Here is a 24858-nt window from a genome sequence, read left to right as displayed (position 1 = left end):
ATGGTGTTTAAATGGACAATCATGCCTGCGTTTCTCTGACCTCCCCCCGTCACCACCCCCAAACGCTGGCAACCTGTCACTCACTCTGCGGTAGATTCCTATGTGCGAGGGCAATCGCTGAGCACGTGCAGCGCAGCTTATACGCATGCGTAGTGGCAAACAATCGCTCAGTTGCGTGCGTAATCACCTTTGCGTCCATCTCTGAATCAGGCCTTAAATGTATTTAGTTATTATCTTTTTCATCATGAACCAGTTTATTTTTTCCTAAATTACAGTCATATTTTATCATTACAAGATTTGACATTACTATATTGTGCTAGACTATATCCGTTTGGGTTAAGCAGTAAGGCTTTGGAGAACCATCTCACCGTTTCTTGCTTTAATTGCAAGCTATTAAAAATAAATTGACCTTATGATGGATATTTCTTAGAAGCTATATATTTCTTCGATATAATTTTTTCATGTATAGATTTCATTTGAATCAACCATAACCATTCCTCTCTTTTCCCCACAAATAAAAAAGGATAAAGCACATAATTAAAATCTTTTAAAAGTTTTACTTGTGAATTCACTTTTGTGGTCCTATATGTTGCCTGAGGGCATGGACGCATTAAGAGCGGAGGGGGCCCATGTGCAATCTCAGTCCAAGGCCCCCTCCTCTCTTTCCGGCGGCCGGCAGCACACTGAGCGCAGCGCTGCAGTAGTAGACTCTGGGCACTAGTCTGTTCCCAGAGTCTACTGCGCAAAGCTCTGGGAAAATGGCCACAGTTGACATTTTCCAGGTGATTTTTGCAGCGCTGACGCGGGACTCTGGAGAGATAAACATATATATGCAGGGTGTGCGGTTTGGGTCCCCTTGGACCTAGGGGCCCGTGTGCCCCGCACACCCTGCACCCATTATAGATACACCCCTGTCTGGGGGCCTGATTTAGAGATGTACGCTAATGCCAATGCAGCTGTGAATTTGTATGCATCGGCTATGTGAATATATGCAAATGTCGCAGCCGCCTGGATTTGTATTGAGACGCCCACAGGTGGCTTTGCAAATCCAAGTGACTGTGTGCAAAGACGCAGCATGGGTTGCACATTAGTCGATTTTGAGACCGTTGAGTAATCCTGTGGTTGAGCCATTTTTACTGTGTACAGGATCGCAGTCATGGCCTGAAAACAGTCACGATATGTCTGCATTTGAGTCCCACCCCTGCCATCAAATGGTGACTGCCTGTAAATCCTCACTGCGAGTGATAATGAAAATAAAACTTGATGCATGCACAGATTACGATAATCACTCAATTCCTCAGTAATCTACACATGTATTAAGACATGTAATTTTATATGTTGTCCAAATATCGGAACACCCACAGGCTACCAGCCCCACACCAACCAGTGGAGAGTTTGTTTATTCAAAGGCTTTAGCACTAAGCCTTGGTACACACTTAGAGATTTCTTTAACGCTTTGCCCGATTCCAACGGATCGGAACAACAAATCATGAACTGTGTATCCACTATGTAGTGCAGTGCGGGCTCCCGTGGGGTCATCAGCCGCATCATCAGGTTGGCCTTACATGCAGGCCAACCTGACGAGACTGACAACCCCATGCAGCGGGATACGACAGGGGCCAATATAGTGGGCAGTCAGGCACTTGATCGTCTTGTGTGTACCCGCCGCATGATATGTCGGACGATCGGCGGAGGGATCGCTGGTTACATCGCTGGATGCACACGTCGTTTAGCGTATACCCAGCTTAAGTCATCAATTTACTAGGCAACCTCACAGCCTATCACCCACCTCTAGCAGCATGGACGCAGGAACATATTTTCACCCCGAGGCAAATGTCCGTATAAAGAATACTAAAGTTTATGTAACACCAATCACGAATAGAGATATAATAATTTTTTGAAAGTGTTATATCAATTGTAGCATAACACAAGGGGGGGGTTAAGATCCCAATAACCGGGATGCTGTCTGCCAGAACCCCGACACTGGAATACCGATCGCCGACAGAATACCGGCGACACAATCCTGACATGACTGTGGATGCCGACGGCGGGATCCCGCCAGATGGCATCCCGATCGTAAGGAGACCGGGGAAAAGTAAGTATCAGCCGCGGGGGAGGGGGGGGAGGGTTTAGGCACCCCAGAAGGAATTAGGGTTAGGCTGCGGGAGGGGGGAGATTAAGGTTAGGCTCTTGACATGGGGGGTTAGATTCAGACACCACCGGGGGGGGGGGTTAGGGAAGGGCACTAAGGGGGGAGGGTTAGGTTTAGGCACTTCCCGGGAGGGCTAGGGTGCGGATGCAGGGGAAGTTAGTATTAGGGTGCAAGAAAATAGGGTTAGGGGGTAAATAGGACATGGGAACAGTATTTACCTTTCCCCTGTCTGGATTTGAACCATCAGGACCCCGCTGTCTGTGTGCTGACAGCCGGCATCTCGACCATCGGTATTTCATACCGATTCCCACAAGCGGTTACAGTACAATATCAGTCATGTTATAGCCAATCCAGAAGTATCCATTTCAGATTTGATCCTTTGTAGTGGTCATACAGATCCACAAGATGCACAGGAAATGAGGATGGGTAAAGAAGATTGCTGTCCAATCAATCCTTCAATGTAGCTTTTATTTCTTGATCAGTTGAACAGGATCCATAACCCTCATTCCCCCAGCCAGTCCTGACTTCCAGCTTCCATGGTATTAACAGCTGATACTATTTCCCGGTTCCCATGATTGAGATTGCTGTCACTGTGTATAGAAAGGGACACCCTGGCTCTGCTAAGTCTGAAAATAAACTTACAAACTGGCTCTTAACAAAGGGAGTCTAAATTACTGACTAACTTAGCTCTGGTAACCTCCCTGAAATAACCCCTTCCATTTTTTTTTAGTGGCATCCACAGCTGTAATCTTAATAGCACTTCCTGTGTGCGACAGCCGCCCCTCTGCATGAATAGTTCCTTGACCAGCAGTTGCATAAACTGGAGATTAGCGCATCAGAGTAGTGTTTGCAGGATCACTTAGTACTCAGTGTAGTCTTTGCATGATCAATTTTTCCTCTTACTAGGCCTGAAAATGAGTCGGGCGTAACCGCGTCCATGTCTGCGCTTTATGCAATTGCTGCTACAAAGCCCTTTTCTGGTGTACAGCCGTTCATCCAATTGTGCAAGGACTGAGACACTCACTCTCAGCGTCGCTAGATGCTGAAATACTGCTTGGTTCACATCATCATTCTCATCATCCATACTTGCACCAGCTCTATGACAGTGCAAACTCATCATAATATAGCCTCCTACGTGATCTATGTGTCACTATCAGCGACATGCCCGAGACACTCCCATAACCCGCCCATAAAATGGACCATCTCAGTGCGTCTGCTTAGTCACCTTCCTGTCGCTGCCCAGGAACACCCAATACATTTTCAAAACATTTCTAAGACTGTGCGTTTCCTGTACGACTCTATGCGCACACAATCTGGACACGTGCAGTGAGATATACGCAGAAAAAAAAAATTGCTCCAATGCATTTACTATGGGCCTGATTCAGAGCCACTCGTAAGCGGCCACTCGTTCGCTCCGAGCGATGTTTGCCCAACTGCGCATGCGTACGGATCGTTATACGCATGCGCGAACCAGTCAGTGCGGCCGAAATTCATGTGCTTGTAAAATAGCGAATGCCTGATAATTTGAGTGACAGAATGAGGCGTATGTGGGTGGTAACAGGGGAAGGTGCTTGAAAACGGGGAGTGGAGATCCGATCGCAGGCGTGCTTAAAGGTCAAAACGGGCGTTTTATGGGTGTGCATAATTAAAACAGCAGCGTCATTGACCACGTCACTGGGTTATTTAATAGCCAGAACTGCTCGCAAAATTGTGGTAGCAAAAACCAACCACAAAAATAGCGAGCAGTTCATACGCTGGTCGATTTACTCGATTAATCTAATAAATAGCGGACATGACGTAGGATGCGAGCGGCCAGGGGGCGTAGTTTCCCAAAAAACGACCGCAAGTTTTGTTCGCTCGTTCAGACCTAGAGGCGTGAACAGACCACAAACAGCGAACGGTTCATTTGAATAGCCACCCCTATTTTCTGGACGAGCGAGCGCTAATTGCGTCCGGCTCTGAAACAGGCCTTATGTCTGTTAAAAAGTCACACTAAGTGCATATATGGACACACAGTTTTACTACTTGCCTGGTGTGGTCACATGACTAAAAGGATCGCCCACCCATGGCTGCAGGAAAACAGTCTTCCTGCAGCCTGAGCCTTCTCTCTCCCGGTTACAGGCACTGCCAGGGGGCAGCTGCGATAGGCGATCCTGACTGCAGCAGCTCCGCCTCCCCCTGCTATCTCTCTCCTCTAAACCAGGAGAGAGTCATGTGCTATCCTTAGGATCGCCCACACACTGCTGCTGACTGATCTTCTTGCAGGACTGTGAAGTCCTGCTAGAAGTGTAAGGAAAATTATACAGTTAAAAAAAAAAAGTTTATGGTGTATATTTGTGTGTGTGTGTGTGTGTGTGTGTGTGTGTGTGTGTGTGTGTATATATATATATATATATATATATATATATATATACAAATATCCTCAAAATTGTTGATTTTTCAAAACGATCATATAATGTAAATAAGAGCTATTTTACCCTTATTCAGTATGATTTTATTAACAAATCTGCATTGTTTATTAACAAATCAGGTTTTAATAGTTTTTATTTACACAGTTTGGTCATTAAAAAATCTACAATTTTGGGGACATTTTTAGAAAAAATATTAGTCAGTCAAGGGGTCAAGAGTACATTATGCATAGCACAAACATACAGTTAACAGTGAGTGGGGTTCTCCGTATGAGAGCAGGTCCTGGCTAGCTTAAGCTTTATCGAACATGCCATGCCTGCTACCTGCCTCTCCTGGAACCTGGCAATCAGGGGGTCAAATGGAGTAAAACAGACTCTGACCAAAGTCAATACTTTGTGGAAACTAAGAGATTAAGTTGTGGGGTAAAGTTAGCCTTTCATTTCATCATAATATATTTATATTTTGTTATAGGCCTACACATAACATAAGAGTATTGGGGTCAGTGTGCCGCGTTACAACCTAATCAAGTCAATGAAGCATAATTCATACAATATATATTATAGCAAATATCTAGCAGTTAGTTTCAAGCAGACTGAAAGCTTTTACATCTAAATAAATAGATTGTACATGCTTCTCATAATGCACACCTCTCTAACATAAGTCCTGAAGGACAAGAGCAGGCTGGCACATTCCTACGGATGGAGAAAAATCTAATTTAATGGCCAGGGCAGTAACTGATAAATGCTTTCTCCCAATGGTCATTACATTTGAGCTCATCTCTTTAATATTTGCATTTTAGCATTTTCCAGGTATAATATTCTCCATTATATTCAGAGGCGGATGGTAGAAATAAAAGCGTTGTAATAGAAAAGTTTCCTGAGGATCCCTGTTTCTGCATTGGTTGTATAATTAATAGACACATACATATATAAATATACAATACAGCAGTCAATGCCTATGATAAATTTTGTTATGGAAATACATTGAAATTAAAGCAGGTACTTATTAAAGTCAGATAATGTAGGTTTAATAATTAATAATGTTTTCTATTTTTTTTATAGGCTCTGTATAACTCTATCAAGAATGAGAAGTTGGAATGGGCAGCGTAAGTCTAATTTATGTCTATATTAAATGAAAATTAACATTATGTCCATAAAGATTTGTTTTTCTTTTATAATTAAACTGTTATTTCCATTGATAACATTTACGAGAGTGCTGAGATCCCTGTGGTCCATTACTAATAACAGTCTCATTATGCTTCCAGAGACAGGAGCAATATACTGTTCCTACAATTAGTATATAAAAATAACCTATGGGAGTGGCACACGCCCATTTTAGGCAAGGGAACACCTGCCAACTTCCCCACAAATCAGGGTATATGACTCAATCGCGAGACGGGTGGACAGTCCCTTCAAAAATGGGATGGCTGGGAGGTATGCATAATGTGACGTGTTTGAATCAGTGAAAATAGAAATCACCAGAGACAAAGCATGACACTTTATGTAGGATAAAGAATGTTTTAGATGTCTTCCAAATCCTTCCATGGAATATATAGGGCTTTTGTTATTGATATATAGGAGTGGTTCAATTGCTAATATAGAGGGGGAGATTTATCAAAGCTTGGAGAGAGCTTAGGTGGAGAGAGATAAAGTACCAACCAATCAGCTCCTAACTGTCACTTTACAGCAGGGGTCGGGAATCTTTTTTCTGCCGAGGGACATTTTTATATGTATTATTCGCGGGCCTGGTGCAGACCACACCCGTCTTCGTGTGATGTCACAAGGGGCAAGGCCACAATCACTGGTGATTAATGCCTGGAGCATCCTGAGGATGCTCCGGGGAGCTGTAAGGGCAGCGGTGTGACCATCTGAAGCATCCTAACTAAGGACAATCCAGACAGCACTGCTGCATAGATTCTGGCTGCAGGGTGCCATTCTAGGCACCCTGCTAGCCAGATGAGATTAGCAGAAAAAAGCTCAGAGGGGCCAGACCAAATGATTCCGAGGGTCTTATACGGCCCCCGGGTCTGAGGTTCCCCATCCCTGCTTTACAGGCTGTGTTTGAAAAATTACAGTTAGAAGCTGATTGGTTGGTACTTTATCTCTCGTCACTTTATTTCTTTCCAAGCTTTGATAAATCTTCCCCAGAGTCCGTAAGGATTTTTTTTACCTCTTAAGGCAAGGTGGACTATGTTTTATTGGGATTTTACCTTCTTCTGCATCAACTGATAAGGATTTATGAGAATGATGGATTGAATTTTATAGAGATTTTCATCAGCCTAATTAACTGTATATAATTTACAATCTAAAATCTTATCTAGCTCTATTGCACATTTATTTGTGCCAATATTATATTTTATTATAACTTTTTTTTCCAATAACGTAACACTTATGATTTGTAAGCAACAGAGGTATATAAGCAGCCATAGGATATGGCTTTAACTCTGGAACAAAACCTCCTAGGGCATTAGGCTTGTTTTATATGCAAGCCTCTAGCCTTATTAATTCTATTGCTTCCGCTTCTTGAAAATACTTGGCAAAACTTAATTAGTAGAATCCAAATGTTCTCTTAAATGAGCTGTGACACCTAACGCATATAAATTGGAAAGTTGGTGTTCTGTGTATTGCTTTATGGTGTTTCATGGTAGAACTGAAAGAGATTATTGGATGTTTCCAGCAATTGTGTTTCTAAAGTGTATTGCTTTGGCACAATATATTTCATGGATTAAGGGTTCTGATGAGTAAATATTCAGTAAATCATAATCAAATAGGTTGTATGCAAAATTGTCACTGTTACATGGTGCCAGATCAGGCATGCAGCTATTGAGGAATTGAACCTTGTCTCATGTTCAAATGCAATGCCTGCAGAAGGTTCAGACTGCACATGGAGCATGCATGGTAACACTCAGAAAGTTGTGATTTAAGAATGAAATAAGGAACTGTGCACAGTGGGCCAGTGCCTCAATACAGTCTTGCATCTGCAACGTTATGCTAATGCTGATATAAGCCCTTCCCACATGTACATCCGTGCATCCGAATAACTGAGATACCCACTTGCAGCATCTTTAGCTGCTCAAATACTGCTTGGTGCTACTAAGATTCATGCCCTTTAAGGGCCTGATTCTGAGTAAGACACTGCCACAATGATGTGTGCATCTTTTGCCTTTCCCCTGTTGTACAAACATGCATCTGAATGTGCAAGGACTAAGGCCCTCATTCAGACCCACTCGCAAGCGGGCGCACGTACGTTAGGCGTACGTACAAAAATATTTAAATTCAATGGCTCGCTCGTATTTTCGTTCGCATCTAAAATTCCTCCCTAAACTCTGACGACCCCTCCTCTAACTAACGAGCGTACGAAATAGCGAGCGTACATCCCCGAAATGGCTTGAAAGGAACGCACGCACAAGTATAAACAGGAAGTGGCCTTGTCAGATGTCGATTACCTGCTCCTTTATTCTGCCTACCTCCATCAATCGTATCATGCCAATCAATGTATCAATTAGCTTAATTGTTTGTTTTTTTCAACACAATGCAAGAAACTTTACTCTTGTCCGTGTTTGTGTTTACCCGCAGAATACGTACGGATGAAACATTCGCTTTTATTGTTCAAAAAACATGTGAACCACAATTAAACAATTGTACTATTGCTGTGGATCCCCGCATATTTCCCTGGGTTCATTTCTTTATTTAAATTTGCTTACGCATGTCACTGCATCAAGCCTATCATAACTCTCCAGAGATTTCTGGCCCTGTCGAACACATGACTCATACACTAACCAATAAAATTGCTCCTGTTAATTTCCAAAATACATTAGCCAATCAGAAAATTTTTACACACTTTATCAAAAATGATTTTTAAGAAAAACACCATTGCCATCATGAGAGCCTCCGCATTCACCAGGCGCGAGCTGCTGGTGCTTACGGAGGTCATGGATCGCCGGATCACCAGCCAACCTCAACCCATCACCAACCGGCAGAAGTGCTCCGCGTATGCGGAGGCACGGTCCCGCCTGCGGTCCTTCGGCTCACGCCGCAACATCGGGCAGCTGGAGCGCAGGTGGTCCGACCTGCAACGGCGAACGCCCCGCTTGCTGGCATGCTTTCGCATGCAGATCCTGGAAAGTAAGTGTTATGTATTGTGGTTTTAATGTTTGTGTTTGTGGGGCAAACTGCGTGTGCATGTTTTCCTGTCTGTCCTATTTATTATTTGTACTCATATCTGCGTGTGCATGTTTTCCTGTCTGTCCTATTTATTATTTGTACTCATATCTGCGTGTGCATGTTTTCCTGTCTGTCCTATTTATTATTTGTACTCATATCTGCGTGTGCATGTTTTCCTGTCTGTCCTATTTATTATTTGTACTCATATCTGCGTGTGCATGTTTTCCTGTCTGTCCTATTTATTATTTGTACTCATATCTGCGTGTGCATGTTTTCCTGTCTGTCCTATTTATTATTTGTACTCATATCTGCGTGTGCATGTTTTCCTGTCTGTCCTATTTATTATTTGTACTCATATCTGCGTGTGCATGTTTTCCTGTCTGTCCTATTTATTATTTGTACTCATATCTGCGTGTGCATGTTTTCCCTCTATTTCTGATTTATTCATTCTACTGCTATTTGGCTTATTTGTTGTTTTTTTTATTTTTTTTAGTTTTGTTGCCCGGATTTGTCCATAAACTAACCGCAATTTCTTTGTCATATTTTAGGGGGACAGCCAAGACTCCGCCGTCACCGTCCGTCCAGACGGCGTTCCCGGCCACTATCCCCAACCCCCAGCCAACACTCCACCCCAAATCTTTCCCCTATTCCCCACTCCTCCCCATCCTTCCCAGACCCTCTCCCGGAAATGTCGGGCCTCCTTCCCCTCCGTCCCACTTCCCCCTCTCCTCCACCCACCCCTCTTCCAATTACCCCCTCCCCGGAGTCCATCATAACTCCTCCCCATTCTTTGGGGAATGACGGATCCTCCGAGGAGGATCATGGAGGTATTTCCGGAGCTCCCGTTTTGGCTCCCGGTATGTTTTTTTTTTTTTTTTTTTTAAAGCACAAACTGTTTGTATGTAATCATGTGTCGTGCCTTTCTTCGTGTTTTTGTGGCTTGACTTTTGGTGATTTTGAAGGTTTGCCTTTACCTCTTCCTGGTGATTTCAACATACACATATCATACCTGTGGGAATTTTTACCTAGGCCTTGTATTTTTGCCAGCCCCCCCTTTTTTTTTTTTTTTTTCGGTTTAGGAGTGATTTGGTTGTGTTTTTTTTTTTTTAATGTGGATTCCCTATTGTTGTATTAACCCACACACTTTTCTCACCCACAGAGGAACAGAGGCGTCGGCAAGAGGTGGCGGATTGTGTGGGGCAGATGCGGCAACATGTAATCGGCATTCTGGTGGCCCTCGACCGGCTGTCTGGCCTCCTTCGGCAGTAGTTTTTTTATTTTTGTTATCTTTTCAAAATAAATTTATTCAGACAAATATACGTTGTGGCTCATTTTTTAAATCCAAAACCAAGATAGTTTAGCATGACATAAGTAGACTGTTCCTGCAAGGATTTCCCTTTTTTAAAAGTTAGATTGTGTTTTGTCTTTGTATGTCAAACAGACACAAGAAACACATAACAGTAACAATGTCATTTCCCTTTTTGGGTGTAGTGTCAATTACATATTTCTACATTTTACAGGTTCCTAGTTGGTGCGCAAGCTGCTTAGGCCAATCTTACAAATCCCAAGGTTGGGCCAGGCTTCCTTTTGGTGTGGGTTGGGAAGCTGAAAACATATTTCAGTTTAGCTCAACTGGCGTCAGTACTGGTTTACCCCTTAGTCAAATGTAACTTGTGTTAACCTGGTTACACTTGCTGTTAACGTCCCAAAAAAGGAAGACCATTTCACTCTCCAAACATTTATTCACAACATAACAGAGAAAACAAAGTGGTCACTCCCAAAAAAAGAACACAGTGATAAATTCAAATACAACACATACCAAGAAGTAATTAAATAAAAACAAAAAATCAAGAACTGGTTGACGAAGGACCATGCCAACATGATTCCACAAACATGGCGTTGCGATATGGGTTCCAGAATATATGCCCAAAAGGACCAGATCCAGGTTTGGTAAGGGCAGCAGGAAGTAGTGAGCGTTGGAGTGCCAAAGATTATGTGAACAAACAGAAGATGGTGAGAAAAAAAAAACAAAATTAGATGTTCGCAAACAAACACAAACACATTAGGTATAAACACTGTAGTTTTGTTCAAACTTACCTAAAAAATCTGGCCACCACATCATCGCGTATGGCCCCCCCACATACTGACCTTCGACCAACCTCGGGGGGGCCATCCTCAGGTAAGGCATCCTCTGGCTGCATTGGGACACCACTCCTTATGGCAATGTTGTGAAATATCCCACACAGGACCACAATTTTAGACACCATATCCGGCACATACATGAGCTCGCCACCAGAGCGGTGGAGGCATCTGAATCGACCTTTTAAAAGGCCGATACAGCGCTCCACCACTTGCCTGGTGGCTGTAAGTGCGGAATTATACGCACTTTGTGGCCCTGGTGTGGGAGCCAAATAAGGAGTGAGCAGCCAGGACATGCAAGGGTATCCACTGTCTCCTGTGAAAAAAAATAGACCACATCAGGAACACTGTGTATCAAGCTTAACATTGTTATGTACTAAAGGTCTCCACTTACCCAGAAGCCACGCATCACCAGCTTGTAGGTTGGTTAATTTCTGCCATATCCCTGATTGCCGGATGACGAAGGAGTCATGAGCACTTCCTGGTAATTTAGCATTCAGGGACAGGATCTGGAGGGAGGCATCACATACCACCATTACATTCAGGGAGTGATAGTGTTTACGGTTTCTAAATATTGCCTCCAGCCGTGCTGGAGGCTGAAGTGGTATGTGAGTACCATCCACAACCCCTATGATGTGTGGGAAGCCAGCTATTTGGTAAAAATTGGCCTTGGCCACACTAAGGGCACCCATATCCAAAGGCATTTTAATAAAATGAATGGAGGTGCTTGAAAAGTGCCTCCATCACTGCCCTCAGGATCCGGGAAAAGGAGGATTGGGAGATGCCCGCCACTATTCCCACCGTTGTTTGAAACGATCCTGAGGCACAGAAATGTAACACCGCCATAAATTGCGTCAGTGGTGGTATTGCTGTTGGACTGTCAATTTGCCGCTCAAGATCACTTTCTATTAATGAGAGAGTGTCTATGATGATTTTGGGAGGTAGACGGTAGCGTCTTAAAACCTCATCATCGGGCATTCCAAAAAGGGTGACACGTGTTCGAAATATCTGGGGCCTTGCATGCCTACGATGCCTACGCCTGGGACGAGTTTGAGGTTGGTCGTCTTCCGGGAGCAGGGCCAGAACAATTCGCCCCAGATCTACCTGAAATTCAAAGTTTACAATGTAAGGCTTTTGAGCCACCCCAAAAGTAACATAAAACAACTTAGCTTTCTGATACCATCCATAGCTGCTTACATGCCGGGGTATTGTCATGATACGTATAAACTGTAAAAAAGCCAAAAATGAGACATCAAAAATTTAGAGGGTGATTTTTTGTTTGTCAAATTGTTGCAAGCCAACACATAAAATAGGCGAAACACACATTTGGCCATCGATGAAAACGACATTGCACACCGTACGTCAAATAGGGTTCAAATGGACCCCAAAAATGGAAAAGGGAAAAGCAAAACTGGTTTACATGATGAATAAGCCTCGAAAAATGCGTTAATTAGTTCGCAAATGCAAGTCACTACACCAACAGTCAAAAATGCGTTAATTAGTTCGCAAATGCAAGTCACTACACCAACAGTCAAAAATGCGTTAATTAGTTCGCAAATGCAAGTCACTACACCAACAGTCAAAAATGCGTTAATTAGTTCGCAAATGCAAGTCACTACACCAACAGTCAAAAATGCGTTAATTAGTTCGCAAATGCAAGTCACTACACCAACAGTCAAAAATGCGTTAATTAGTTCGCAAATGCAAGTCACTACACCAACAGTCAAAAATGCGTTAATTAGTTCGCAAATGCAAGTCACTACACCAACAGTCAAAAATGCGTTAATTAGTTCGCAAATGCAAGTCACTACACCAACAGTCAAAAATGCGTTAATTAGTTCGCAAATGCAAGAAAAAAAATGGACTTACCCAACTCGAATATATAAGATTTCCAACAAAAAGGTCTTTGGGTCCGAAAGCCAAAACAAACTAAAAAAGAAGAAATTAGTGTAAAAAAAAAAATAGCTAACCAAAAACCAGAAGTAGACACCAATTGGCCACAAATTAGACTGCACAAAACTTACCAAATCAGGAAAGGATGGGGAAAAAAAGCAAAACAATGCGAACGTAAAACCAAAACAACTGTAGCAAAACCAAAAAAAAACCAACTCTGCCAAATCCTCCAACCGCAAACAACCAAATCCAACCAACTTAACCGCCAACAATCCAACAACCCAACCTCGACTCCACACACACCAAGCCATAAATAGTGTTTATTTTCCCGCACAAATTAAGGATGAATCATAGGGACGCACAATCAATGATGCGGCCGCAAACTAAGGACGCATGTATAAATACGTCACGAAATCACATTGAATTTCTGGTTGATTTCATTCTGGAAGCAGAGACATGGCTTCAGACCAGGGAAACAATGGCCAAAAATCCGGCGGTAAGGCCTTCATGCATTTTGTCTCAATGATTCTTTTTAAACATAATATTGTGCAAGTTGTGAAGTGGCTAAATCTGCATATTTACCCAAATAGGTGAGGAGGATGACATGGAAGAGACTGCTGGCCCCAGTCAACCCGCCAAAGCTGCCAAAAAAAAAAGGCAGCCACATTTCACAAGCAAGGAGATGGAGGTTTTGATCCAGAAGTGCGTTGACATCCTGCCCCAGGCAGCCAGGAATATGAGCCAAAGCCAGAAGTGGAGAATGTGGGAGGAGGTCGCCGTTGCTGTCAATAGGGTGGGTGATTATGTCCGTCTAGCCCGGGATGTCAAACGGCGGTAAGTAAACACTTTCCCATCCTATAAACAAACCCCATTGTAAAAAAAATGATAATGGTTCCAATTTCATTCCACAGATGGGCAGACTTCAAATATCGTCTCAAGCAAAAACTTGCCGACAGGGCTAGGCATGCAAGGGGGACAGGTGGGGGTCCCACCCCTGTGTCATTGGAGTTGACAGACTTAGAAGAGCTGGCACAGGGGTGTGTGCAGGCTGTGGAGGTGTTTGGCGTGTCCAACATGGATACGGACATGCCAGACTTTGCGGCTCCTCATGTTGGCCAAGGTAAGTCTTGTGATGTCACCAACTCTGAAATGCTATTGTGCCAATATGTAGATTCTAATGTGAGTCTTTTCGCATTTTTCCTAACAGAGACAGAGGCGGATGAGTCTGCTCCAGAGGGGAGCCTTGGCCGCAGAATTTCTGCTGGCTCTGCAGGGGAGGAACCAGTACATCCGGCTGAGGACCCTGCAGAAGCCAGTCCAGGGCGTGCCCCCTCGCAGGCAGTGGGCCTCCTCACAGAACTCAATTTTAAATCGGATTTCCATACGGAGATTCTGCAGAGGATGGACGCCAGTCTGATACGGGTGGCTGAGGCCCTGGAGCAAAATGCTGCGGCCAACGTGACCATTGCTCAGGCCCTGGCGGAAAATACCAGGGCCAACATCCGCATCGCCGATGCCCTGGAGCAGCTCGTTCGCCAGCACATGGTGGAGCCGACCTCCCTTCCTGCCGGAACATCCGGATCCTCCACCTCTGGCACAACATCAGCCAATCCTCCAAATGTGCCTAGCCCTGTGCCTAGTCCAGAGGCCACAACATCTGCCTCTGGACAGGCCAGCCCGATGGCATCCCGGACCCGGTCTGGCGCCCACCCTCACCCAGCCAAACGGGCGAGAAAACGGTGACAGCAATGGCGACTTTTCACACACTCCTTCTGTGCTTGGCTCATATTCCTTTCTGGTCAAAACTTCCCTCTCCTTTCTTGTGAAATTTTTTTACATTTGGTATTTACGTTTATGTTACCAGTTATGGCTTTTTTTTTTTTTTTAACAAATATCTTTGCCACAAAAAAAAGGCAACAAAATATTAGGCCAATTTGTTTGTGTTTAAACAATAAATTTAAAACAAAAAACTGACATTGTATTGTGACATTATTGTACAAATGGGTTACATTTAATCCTGGCCCTAAAGGCAAAAACTGACCCTCTTAAAAAAAAAAAAAGGCCTCTTTAAGGAACGTTTAAAAAATCACATAGCGATGCAAATTCCACAGTAAACCAAAAAAAAGGGGAGCTAATTAAAACATGATGACATTATTGTTACAATAGGCCATAACCAACAAATTGTGGCCAAAATAAAACACCAAAAATGTACGCTAATTGATTGTGTAATCCTGACATTAGCAGCTCTGATTTCCACCTGCGTACGCTTTTGTGCTATCCCAATAAACTGCTTCCCAAACACATACCAAGCCGGTTTTCAATCCAACACTAATTACTTTACTGACCAGCCGCGATTAATCGCAGCACCATCCTTGAGTCCAGGGACGGAGGAGAAGGCCATCGCCAATGTGGTCGAGTAATCCTGACCCTAAGCTGTGCGAGCATTTTGAAGGGAAAGCGGATGTTCCAGTGACGTATGAGACGGTCCGAACACATTTGACGTTCGCATTTGCTAATGTATGTACGCCCCAAAAACGCCTCGCCACGCCTGCGTTTTTTCATCTCCACCCCCGTCAACACCCAAAAACGCCCTGTTCTGTCAATCACATTTGACATGTCACTTCCTGTACGCTATTTTAGGAACGAGAGAAAAAAAAATCGCAATCTGCCGTACGCACATGCGCAGTGTAACACCGACGCATGCGCGGTTAGTCAACATCGGAACGCAACGAGCGTACTGTTGTTAACGTGCGGCTCTGAATGAGGGCCTAAGACTCCAACTTTGAGCATCTTTAGATGCTGAAATCCTGCTTGGTGCACCATCGAAATTTGCACCAGCCCCATGCTAGGTGCAGAAACACCGTCAGTGTATGGCCTCCAACATACGTGATTGTGTGCCTGAGCCTGCAACCACTTCTGTGACATTTCCATTACATGTCCATGAGATGGACCTCTCTCCATGCATCTTATTAGCCACTGGCCAGAAACGCCTATTACATTTTCTATACATTTCTAATTCCATGTGTCTTATAGGATACTGCGACTTTATATGCACACAGCGCGCAGATAGGGAACCACTGAGCATTTATAGAGGATGAAAGGGCATATTTTCTCTGTGAACACTTTTGCAAGAATGAGCAAATTTGTTCAACATTTACAAGAAGTATTGCAAATGTATAATAGATTGTTATGACTAATACTTATTATAGAAGGACAGTTTTCATGTCAGTGTCTGTGTATTTAAACATCAGCATGGTAGCACCTATTATCATGTTTAATATTAGGATGTGCAGCCCAGCCCCTCCTATTTAAACATTTCTATCAGTTTTATGTGAACTCTAAGGAAAGTTTTTCTTACATGAGCCTATTGGTTTAGATACAAATGCTCACTCCAGGAAATAGTTCTTATTGTTCTGGTCAAATGGAATGAGTGAATTAGTTCTCCCAAGCAACTAACATTAGAAACTTCTTTATGTGGTGTGGAGAGGTAATATCTACCATTTGACAGGGAAGAATGAGGCAGCCGCTGTTTCTGTTAATATGCTGCTCAAATACTGTGTAGGAGCTCACTGTAATAATAATATACAATCACTGTCACTCACGATAGCTGGATTGTGAGTGGCTGTTCCCAGATGATGATTAAAGACTAATACTCATAATTTGCAATATGTTTAACCTTTAGGGGTCTATTTACTAAGCCTTAGATGGAGATAAAGTGAACGGAAATAAGCCAATCAGCTCCAAACTGCCATGTCACAAACTATGTTTGAAAAATGACAGTTAAAAGCTGATTGACTGGTACTTTATCTCCATCTAAGGCTTAGTAAATAGACCCCTTAGTTTATTATTGAATCAACAACACAATAGTGATTTTTTTTTTACCACACCCTAACTGGAACTGGGGGCCTGATTCAGCTTTGGGAATAGAGTAAGATATAGCAAGTAACTGAATCAGGACAAACCATATTGCAATGCAAGGGGTGTAAATACATACATTTTATTTTGCATGTAGGGTAAATACTGGCTGCTTTTGCATGTAGCCCACAAATACTGCACAGCTTTATTATTACACTGCAATTTAGATGTCAGTTTGGACAAGCCCCCCCAAATCTAATCTCTCTGCACAGTTTACATCTGCCCCACCTGCTCCATGTGCAGTGCAACATGGTGTTACCAAGATGCTCAGTTACTCTGCAAGTATCCCGTACATTCCAGGAATATGGGAAATTATGTACTGAATTTATGTAGTTTTTTTCAGTATATACTGCTCTGTGCCCATCCAAGCTAAAAGAGTTTTCCGTCTATATAGTTCCAGATATTGCCAAAAACGTAAATAGTTTGCACGCTACATTTTACAAAGAAATATTGAAGATTAGTAATCTGGTTAATTTGTTGAACATTTTGTCAATCAAAAGGAATAGCTTTGTGTCAGTCACACATTATATGATCCTGTTGCACTACCCAAGTGCCAAGTTCAGAGACCACCAGTTTCCTGAAAGATTATGCCCTAATTAAATAATTATTGTCCTTTATCACTAAAGCAATTTACAGATGTGTCCTAATACATTATTGCCACAGTCGCCGCCATATAGCTCTTATCGGCGAGCCAGGTTCCGTGCATCTCGGTTTGCGCCGAGTGTCTTTTTTGCTAGAATGTACATCTTAGTCACACAAATTATCAGTTGGATGTGACAAAACTGCTTAACGAGACTGCACTAAATCATTTGATATAAAATATCATCTGTGTGCGAATGAGTTTGAACCTGTATAAGAAGTGCCACTATTCAGCAGCGGCTTTTTTCCATGCCAAGTTCCATTGTGCATTATCTGCGACTTTGTACATATGTAAAACAAATTCATGTATGTTCAAGTCGCAGCCCAGTCTCTGGTACAGTTTGGCTGGTGTTTTGCTGCGTCTGCAAATAAGATGCAAATTGAAAGAAAAAGTCACTATGCTACACCGCTTGGCGCAGCGCACTCACGCTGGGCGTCTCACATCCCATGGTGTATTGATGCTAGTAAGGACACATCCATAGACAATACTAACCATAATCCATCTACCAAATTTTTAAAGCAATTTTGCATGCTTTCTATCACCCTAATGTAAAATTGTGTATAAAACACAACGTTGCCGAAAAAAGTGCATTTTTATTCCCATGCCACATGGGCATAAAGGCCTTCTAAAACTTTCCAAAGAACCTAAATACAGTGCTTTCCCCCATGAGAGAGAATCCATAAAAAGAAATGTGAAAGTTGCACTCAACAAAAAAAAGCAAACCTCGTCTGAAAATATAAAAATTATCCAGCCAAAATGTTAGAGCAAAAGAAGCAGAAAAACTGTAACATATGGTTTGCAGTGTCATCTTGTGGTGTCAACCTTCCTTTGTGATTTTCAGTCATCCATAGCTGGATGGCCAGCAACCACAGCCCCCCAGGCTCCGTGCAACTCAGCTTGCGCCAAGCGTCTTTTCTGCTCGAATGTGTGTCTTAGAAGGAACACAATGCGACAAAGCCGCTTCAGGAGACTGCACTTTGATTAATCTGACACATGTGACACTTGTATATCTGTGTGCGTCTGAATCTGTATATGAAGTGCTATGATGCAGCAGACGTGTCTTTTTTTCCACACCAAGTTCCGTTGTGCTTTGTATACAGACTCAGTGGCGCACAGATATACAAGTGTCGCATATTAAAAAAAATTAGTGAAGTCTAGCATTGCAACTAAGATGCATTTTTGTACTAAAAAGACGCAACAAAGATGCTCCGTGCTAACAGAGTCGCACGGGGCCTGTCAGCTACCTCGCGCCAAGCGTCTCGCTCCGCATGGTGTATTGAGGCTAGGTGTATGAGGACACATCTGTAGGCACATGTTTTTGTTCATCTTTTGTCTACTCTAATATGCCCCTGTGTAGCTGGAAGAGATACTGTTACACTGTGCCGAATGGTCAGATCCTATTCAATTTGGCCACACATGTATGTGATCAATTTGGCCTCACATGTGAGTGGACGGTACTTGGATTGAACGCTCAGCATTAGATTAACTGACAACACAATTTTTCACAGGATTTAATACTATCCTTCATTGGTTGTTTTTCTTAGATGTCTTAAAATATTTGCTGTAGTAACCAAGTGCACACTGATTGTACATTTTAAAGTGCTTTTTCAGACTTTATTGTTTTATTAAAATTGTATATCCTGCTGTTGTAGATTTGCTTTAATCATAGAATTTCTGTATGTAATTAATCATAAATTACAACTAGCAGTAGTTAGTATTCATTTTAAAGGCCTTTACATACCTATGTTGATTACAAAAGCAGGTAGAAATGTCCCTTGTGTTTTGTAGCTGGCACTGGACAGATTTCTTTTCTGCTAAAGTACGTTTTAAAACAAATTGCCTATGAATAAAATTAGTATTTAAGATTTATGTATTTGAGGTCCCCAATATGTAAAAAAACTACTGGACACACCAAGTCATGAACCCCAGTGGGAAAAAGATCTCGGGAGTCCATCTGATGAGGACACATGGTCTGTGGTGCGGGAGAGAGTGTCTAAATCCTCTATTTCCTCCTTAATCAAGGAGGAGAATGCCTATAAGGTTTACTTTAGATGGTACCTGGTGCCTGCCCATTTGCACAGAATGTATAATTCAGCTTCTGACCGGTGTTGGAGAGGTTGTGGCGAGATGGGTACTTGGGTACTTACCTACATATATGGTGGTCATGCCCTAAAATAGCCTAATTCTGGGATGGGGTCTAGTCTCCTATCAGAAGTTCTGAAAGTACCACTGACTGTCTCCCTGGTCTTTCCTCCTTGGCTGCCCACTCGAGGGCCTTAATAAACATGCTGATAAGCTCTCTTCACATATTTTAAATGCAGCTTGATGTCTAATTGCAAGACAATGGAATGGTATTGATCCTCCTTCTCACCAACAACTTATAAATAAAATTTGGCACGTGTTGGCCATGGAGAAAATATCAGCTTTATCCACAATACCGCTCATAAGTTTCTCATTGTTTGGTGTGACTGGTTCTTATATAATAGCACCACGCCACATGGGACCCTGCCCTCAGGCGTTTCAAATCTTCTACTCTAACGACTACAATTTTTTTTATTTATTTTTTCTACATTCTGCCATGGTGATTTTTGTTCAGGTTTCCTCAATGTGTAACATAGACCCGGATTAGGCCTCCTTTCTATTTACCCAATCCCCCCCTCCCCCCAACCCCCTCCTCTTCTCTTCTTTTTCTTCTTCCTCTCTCTATTTTCTCCTCTCTTTTCCATGCTCTTTTGATTCCCATTTGCTATCTTCTTATGCTTTGCGCTGTTATTTACAGTCTATTTTATTACGTGTTTTGATATCTAGCAGTTTTCATTTCGCTGTATATTTTTTATTTTTCACTCAATTTATTGCTATATGTGTCTATATGTTACTATGCAATTCTGTATCTTTCGCTTTCGTTTAGTCCCAATATCTTCTATGCCTATGTACATATTGTTGTACTATTTTATTTTTGTAAAACTCAAAATAAATTTGATTAAAAAAAAATCAAACTTTAAGGTAAGCCATAATATTTGTTTCTGGAATTTAAAAAATGTAAAGAAAAAGAAATGAGATTATATAGATTAACATAGAGATAACAAATTTATATGAAGAAATATACTTATATGTAAATTATATTTTTAATGTATCATAAGCAGAAGTTTACTGTACATATACTGTATTGTTTGTATATTTGACGTTTTTTATTTGTAAATTTTCATATCTTTAACCCCTTTACCGCTTAGGCTTTTTTCACCCCTGTGCTGAACCTGTTTTCTCACTTTTTGACTTTGTTTTTATCAGCATACTTTGAATTTATGCTAAATTGTAAAAAAAGTGTTTTTTTTGTTTTTTTTTTACTGAGGTTTCAAAAAAGTGATCTAAAAGCAAACCTGCAGTTTTTTTTTTTAATAAAACATCACCAAGAATGCATTAATCTAAAACAACAAATAGCAGAATTCTACACTAATAAGTTTTTATTAAATCATGCACTTGAAAATGAATATGCTTTTTTCTAACTAGTTTGAATGAAATCATGCACTTGAAAATGATTATACTTTTTCTAACTAGTTTGAATGAAATGTATAAAATGTGTAGGAATAATATGGCACACTATTTTGAAAAGTACACAATTCCTTAAGTGCCTTACCCATCCTCTGGCTCTACTAGTATTTCTGCAATGCAGGGTGTCATGGCCTGTGATCACCAGGAAATAACCAATAAGGGGCCACACCAATTGAAAAAGGGGTAATGAAAGTACTCTATACCAGTGGTTCCCAAGCTAGGTGCCAAGGCACCCTGGGGTGCCTTATGGCATTTGCAGGGATGCTTTGGGTTGGTAAACCAGTACCAAATAAAATTATTTTTAATGAGTGTGATAGGCAACACCAGTGCTAATGGCTGCCAATCAAAAAATATGTGGACAAAAAGAAGCGCATTCCTGTCAACCACCACATAACTGAACCTAAGGGTGACATGTAAGCAAAATTTACTTAAGTTAGTATTTGCTGAATTTCTCAATAAGAAACTTTTGGCCCAGGGGTGTCGTGGAAAGAATGCTGATACTCTAGGGTGCCATGATTTTAAAAAGTTTGGGAACCACTGCTTTATACAGTAAAATGCTTTCATTAAACCTATTATGAATTATATTGATGTTCATGGCCACTGATTTTGAAAAGTTTATTTTTTAAGAAAAGCAATCACTGGAGTTGATCAAAATGCACATTTGAGCAAACAAAACAAAATGTGAGAAAGTAATTGTGTTGAAACATCATTAGGGTTTTCTAACAACTTTTAAAAGGAGATGGGAGAAGGAAAGGGCAGGCAGAGAATAATAGAAAAGGTTCTCCAGGCCTCAAGTGGCCAGCCAGAGAGGAGCCAAAAAAGGGCCGAAAGAAAACAATCATAACAAACAGCATTGAGAAGTACCCGGAAGTGAGGAATTATAAAAGGAGTACCAAGATCAGGCTTGCCTACCCTTCTGATTTGGCCTGGAGCCTCATGAATATCGGGTGCCGCTCCCAGCCCCCCGGAAAGGCAGGCAAGCCTCCCGGCGGACGCTGACCCTCCCTGATACCCCAGAAGAAAATATAAAACCCCGCAGCGGGGGGGGGGGCAGTGACGCGATTTGTGCTGAATCGTGTCATCGTGGCCCCGCCCCCTGCTTCATAATGCCATTATATTTGGCATTGTGAAGAGGGGGCGGGGCCACAATGACTCAATCGCGCAGCCCCGTCCCCAATGTGGCATCATTACCCGGCCACGCCCCCCAGAAGGAGGGAGCTGAATGTCGGCAAGTATGACCAAGATTCCCATACTAAATGGAATATTTGGATTCTGTTATGAAGCAATTTAGTCATATATTCTTCAATGCTACTTGCCAAGCTAAAATAAGTATAACATCATGATTCAGTGAGTCCAGGTTTTTCCAATCTCTTGCAGTTTAAGAGCAGGCCACAATACAGATATGTTGGATCATTTTATCAAGCGGTCTGCTAGCACAGTAACATAACAAGAGTCAGTAGACACTGTGGTACCTTAAAGAGACGATACTTTACTCCAGAAGGTGGATACTAAAGACAGTCTCACCAAACATAAAATAAGTATTAACAAGACTACATTGTCTCCAAAATAAGTTGAAATAGTTGAGATACATCTAATGTAGTTTGGAATTAACCAAATACCATCTTGTGTAAACCTTAAAAGTGTTTTCTCTCTTTAAGAACTTACTTTGTTATGATTCATCATGGATTAAATTTAGAAGTATCTTTCAAAGAAGTGATGCACTAGTGGAATGAAACAGTAGCTGGTTTATTATACATTTGAGGGTGAGACAGAGATAAGGGTCTACACTGGATATTCTTAGAGTGCTAGGTTTGCACACAGTAATGTACAGCAGGATGAATGGTGCAAAAACAGAATCAGGATTAGGACAGCACAAGCAGCTCAATTATGAGAAGTCCAGGAATAATAATACAATACTTCAGACAGGGATTAATAGCTGAGCAGGAGCAGATTACCCACACTGGGGAAGAACTGAGGACAGTCTATGAGCTCAGAGAGATGACACTTGCCGCTGAAATGCAGAATAAATGAAGAGTTATTTGGCAGAGATTAGCAATAGAAAGCTGACTGAATACACAGACAGGAACAGCTGGATGTGCAGAAACTGGTAAACTTGTAGCACTGTAGTTAAGTATAGTTGATGTGTTGCAGCTTGTAAAACCATAGACAGGAACAACAAGATGTGCTAAGACTGGAATAACTTATAATGCAGTGTAACAGTATAGCAGACTTGACTTGCAGTGTAATATAATAAAATAGCAGAATTAACTTGCACTGTAGAATAACAAGACAGCAGAATTGATTTGCAATGTAGAATAACAAGATAGCAGACTTGACTTGCAAAGTAGTATAACAAGATAGCAGGGAGCTGAACTGGAAGCCAGGACCAGGATTGATTCAGGTAGTAGCTGAAGAGCAGAGAGACTCCACTTGCCAGCATGAGCTAGATTAGTCTCAGGTAACAATTATTTTTTATTTGACACCCAGTATTATTTACAGACATGGGGGACTGCCATGGGGACTAGGTTCACCACGAGTTCGCAGACCTATACGTGGGACTCTTTGAAGAGAAACATGTGTGGGGGAGCAAATTCGGAGAGAACCTGGTCCTCTATGGCCGATTTATTGATGATTTGTTTTTTGTTTGGGAAGATGACTTATTATCTCTCACTAAATTCACGGGGAGTTTAAATCACAATAGTTTTGGTTTAAAATTCACAAGCGCTTTTAGTCTCACAAATATCAAGTTTCTGGACATCACTCACTGTGAGTGACAATATCCTGATTACTGAAACTTATGTTAAACCCGTCTATCAGAATAGGTATTTTAACTAACAGAGTTCACATTCAAAAGCCTGGAAATATAACATACCTAAAAGTGCCTATCCACTAGAAGACAGGCAAAAGACTGCACGATTACGACATTGTAATCATGCAGTCATTTGTCAGTCTATGATGTTCCTACACTGAACAAGCAGTCGTTCAGTGTAGGCACAATCAATCATCTGCAAACATGCTAACCTGACGTTCTCGTCAGATTGACCAGCATGTTTGCCCGATGATAGATGTCTAAAAAAAAAATTTTTTTTAAACAATCTGCAAATGATTTTCAAACGATTATCGAATTATATCGTTATCGCTCAATCGCTCATTTCAATCGTCTACTGGATAGGCACCTTAAGAGTCAGCTGATATGGGTCAAACGTAATTGTTCATCAGAGATTTCTTATGATCGCCAGGCAAAAACTCTGATTTCTTCCTTTTTGGATCAAGAATATCCCGCAAGTAAGTCAAATAGAACGGGAACATCTTTGAGACCTAAAATACAAAGTAAAAAAAGGGCCTAAAGGATAGATGTATGAGATTCACCATACAATGTAATAGTTGTGCACATGAAATGAAAAAAATAATTAAGAAAAATACATCTCTCCTCCTCTTGAAAGATGTACTTAAAAGAGAGATAAATCTGAAGGATCAGGTGATATTCCAAAAATCAGAAAATTTCAAGTCTAGGTTAGTACATAACCTTTTTAAGAAAATAAATATAAATAGAGAAGCTACTAATTCCTGGATCCCAAGTAAACCACCGGGTTTCCATAGATGTGGGAAACCACTCACATGTAGACAAACTAAAGAAAGAAAGAGCACCAAATTTATTTCATATGTAACTAAGGAATGTTTCCAAAATAAAGAGTTGTGTATCTACTTTTGTGATATATGTAATTAGTTGTGGTTGCGGTAAGCAATATGTGGGATGCACCCCCAGGACATTACACATTACATTTTCAGAGCACCGTAGAAACATCATTAAAGGAAAGAGGATACATCCACTATCAAGTCATATTACAATGTGTCAATATTCGAATAATCAGCATATATCTGTAAAAGCTATTGTGCAGATCAGAGTTACCAGTCGGGGAAGGGGGTAATAGCTTCAGTATGCTTCGTAAACGCAAAGCATATTGGATCTACAGGCTGGGCACTTTGCTCCCAGGAGG

The 24858-nt window shown here is 41.7% G+C and overlaps 1 protein-coding gene across 5 annotated transcripts in view; it reads left to right on the top strand.

Moving 5' to 3' along the window:
* PSD3 (pleckstrin and Sec7 domain containing 3) overlaps positions 1 to 24858 on the top strand; it is a 576473-nt gene that overhangs the window by 465517 nt on the left and 86098 nt on the right. For all 5 annotated transcript variants that reach the window (XM_088448410.1, XM_088448411.1, XM_088448414.1 and 2 more), the window contains one exon: positions 5623 to 5666. In XM_088448410.1, coding sequence (XP_088304536.1) covers positions 5623 to 5666 — 44 coding nt within the window. The remainder of the gene's footprint in view (positions 1 to 5622; positions 5667 to 24858) is intronic.

This window comes from Taudactylus pleione, unplaced genomic scaffold (genome assembly GCF_031769625.1).
Source record: "Taudactylus pleione unplaced genomic scaffold, aTauple2 ptg000454l, whole genome shotgun sequence".
Classification (NCBI taxonomy): Eukaryota; Metazoa; Chordata; class Amphibia; order Anura; family Myobatrachidae; genus Taudactylus; species Taudactylus pleione.
This window is presented reverse-complemented; position numbering and strand designations above follow the sequence as displayed.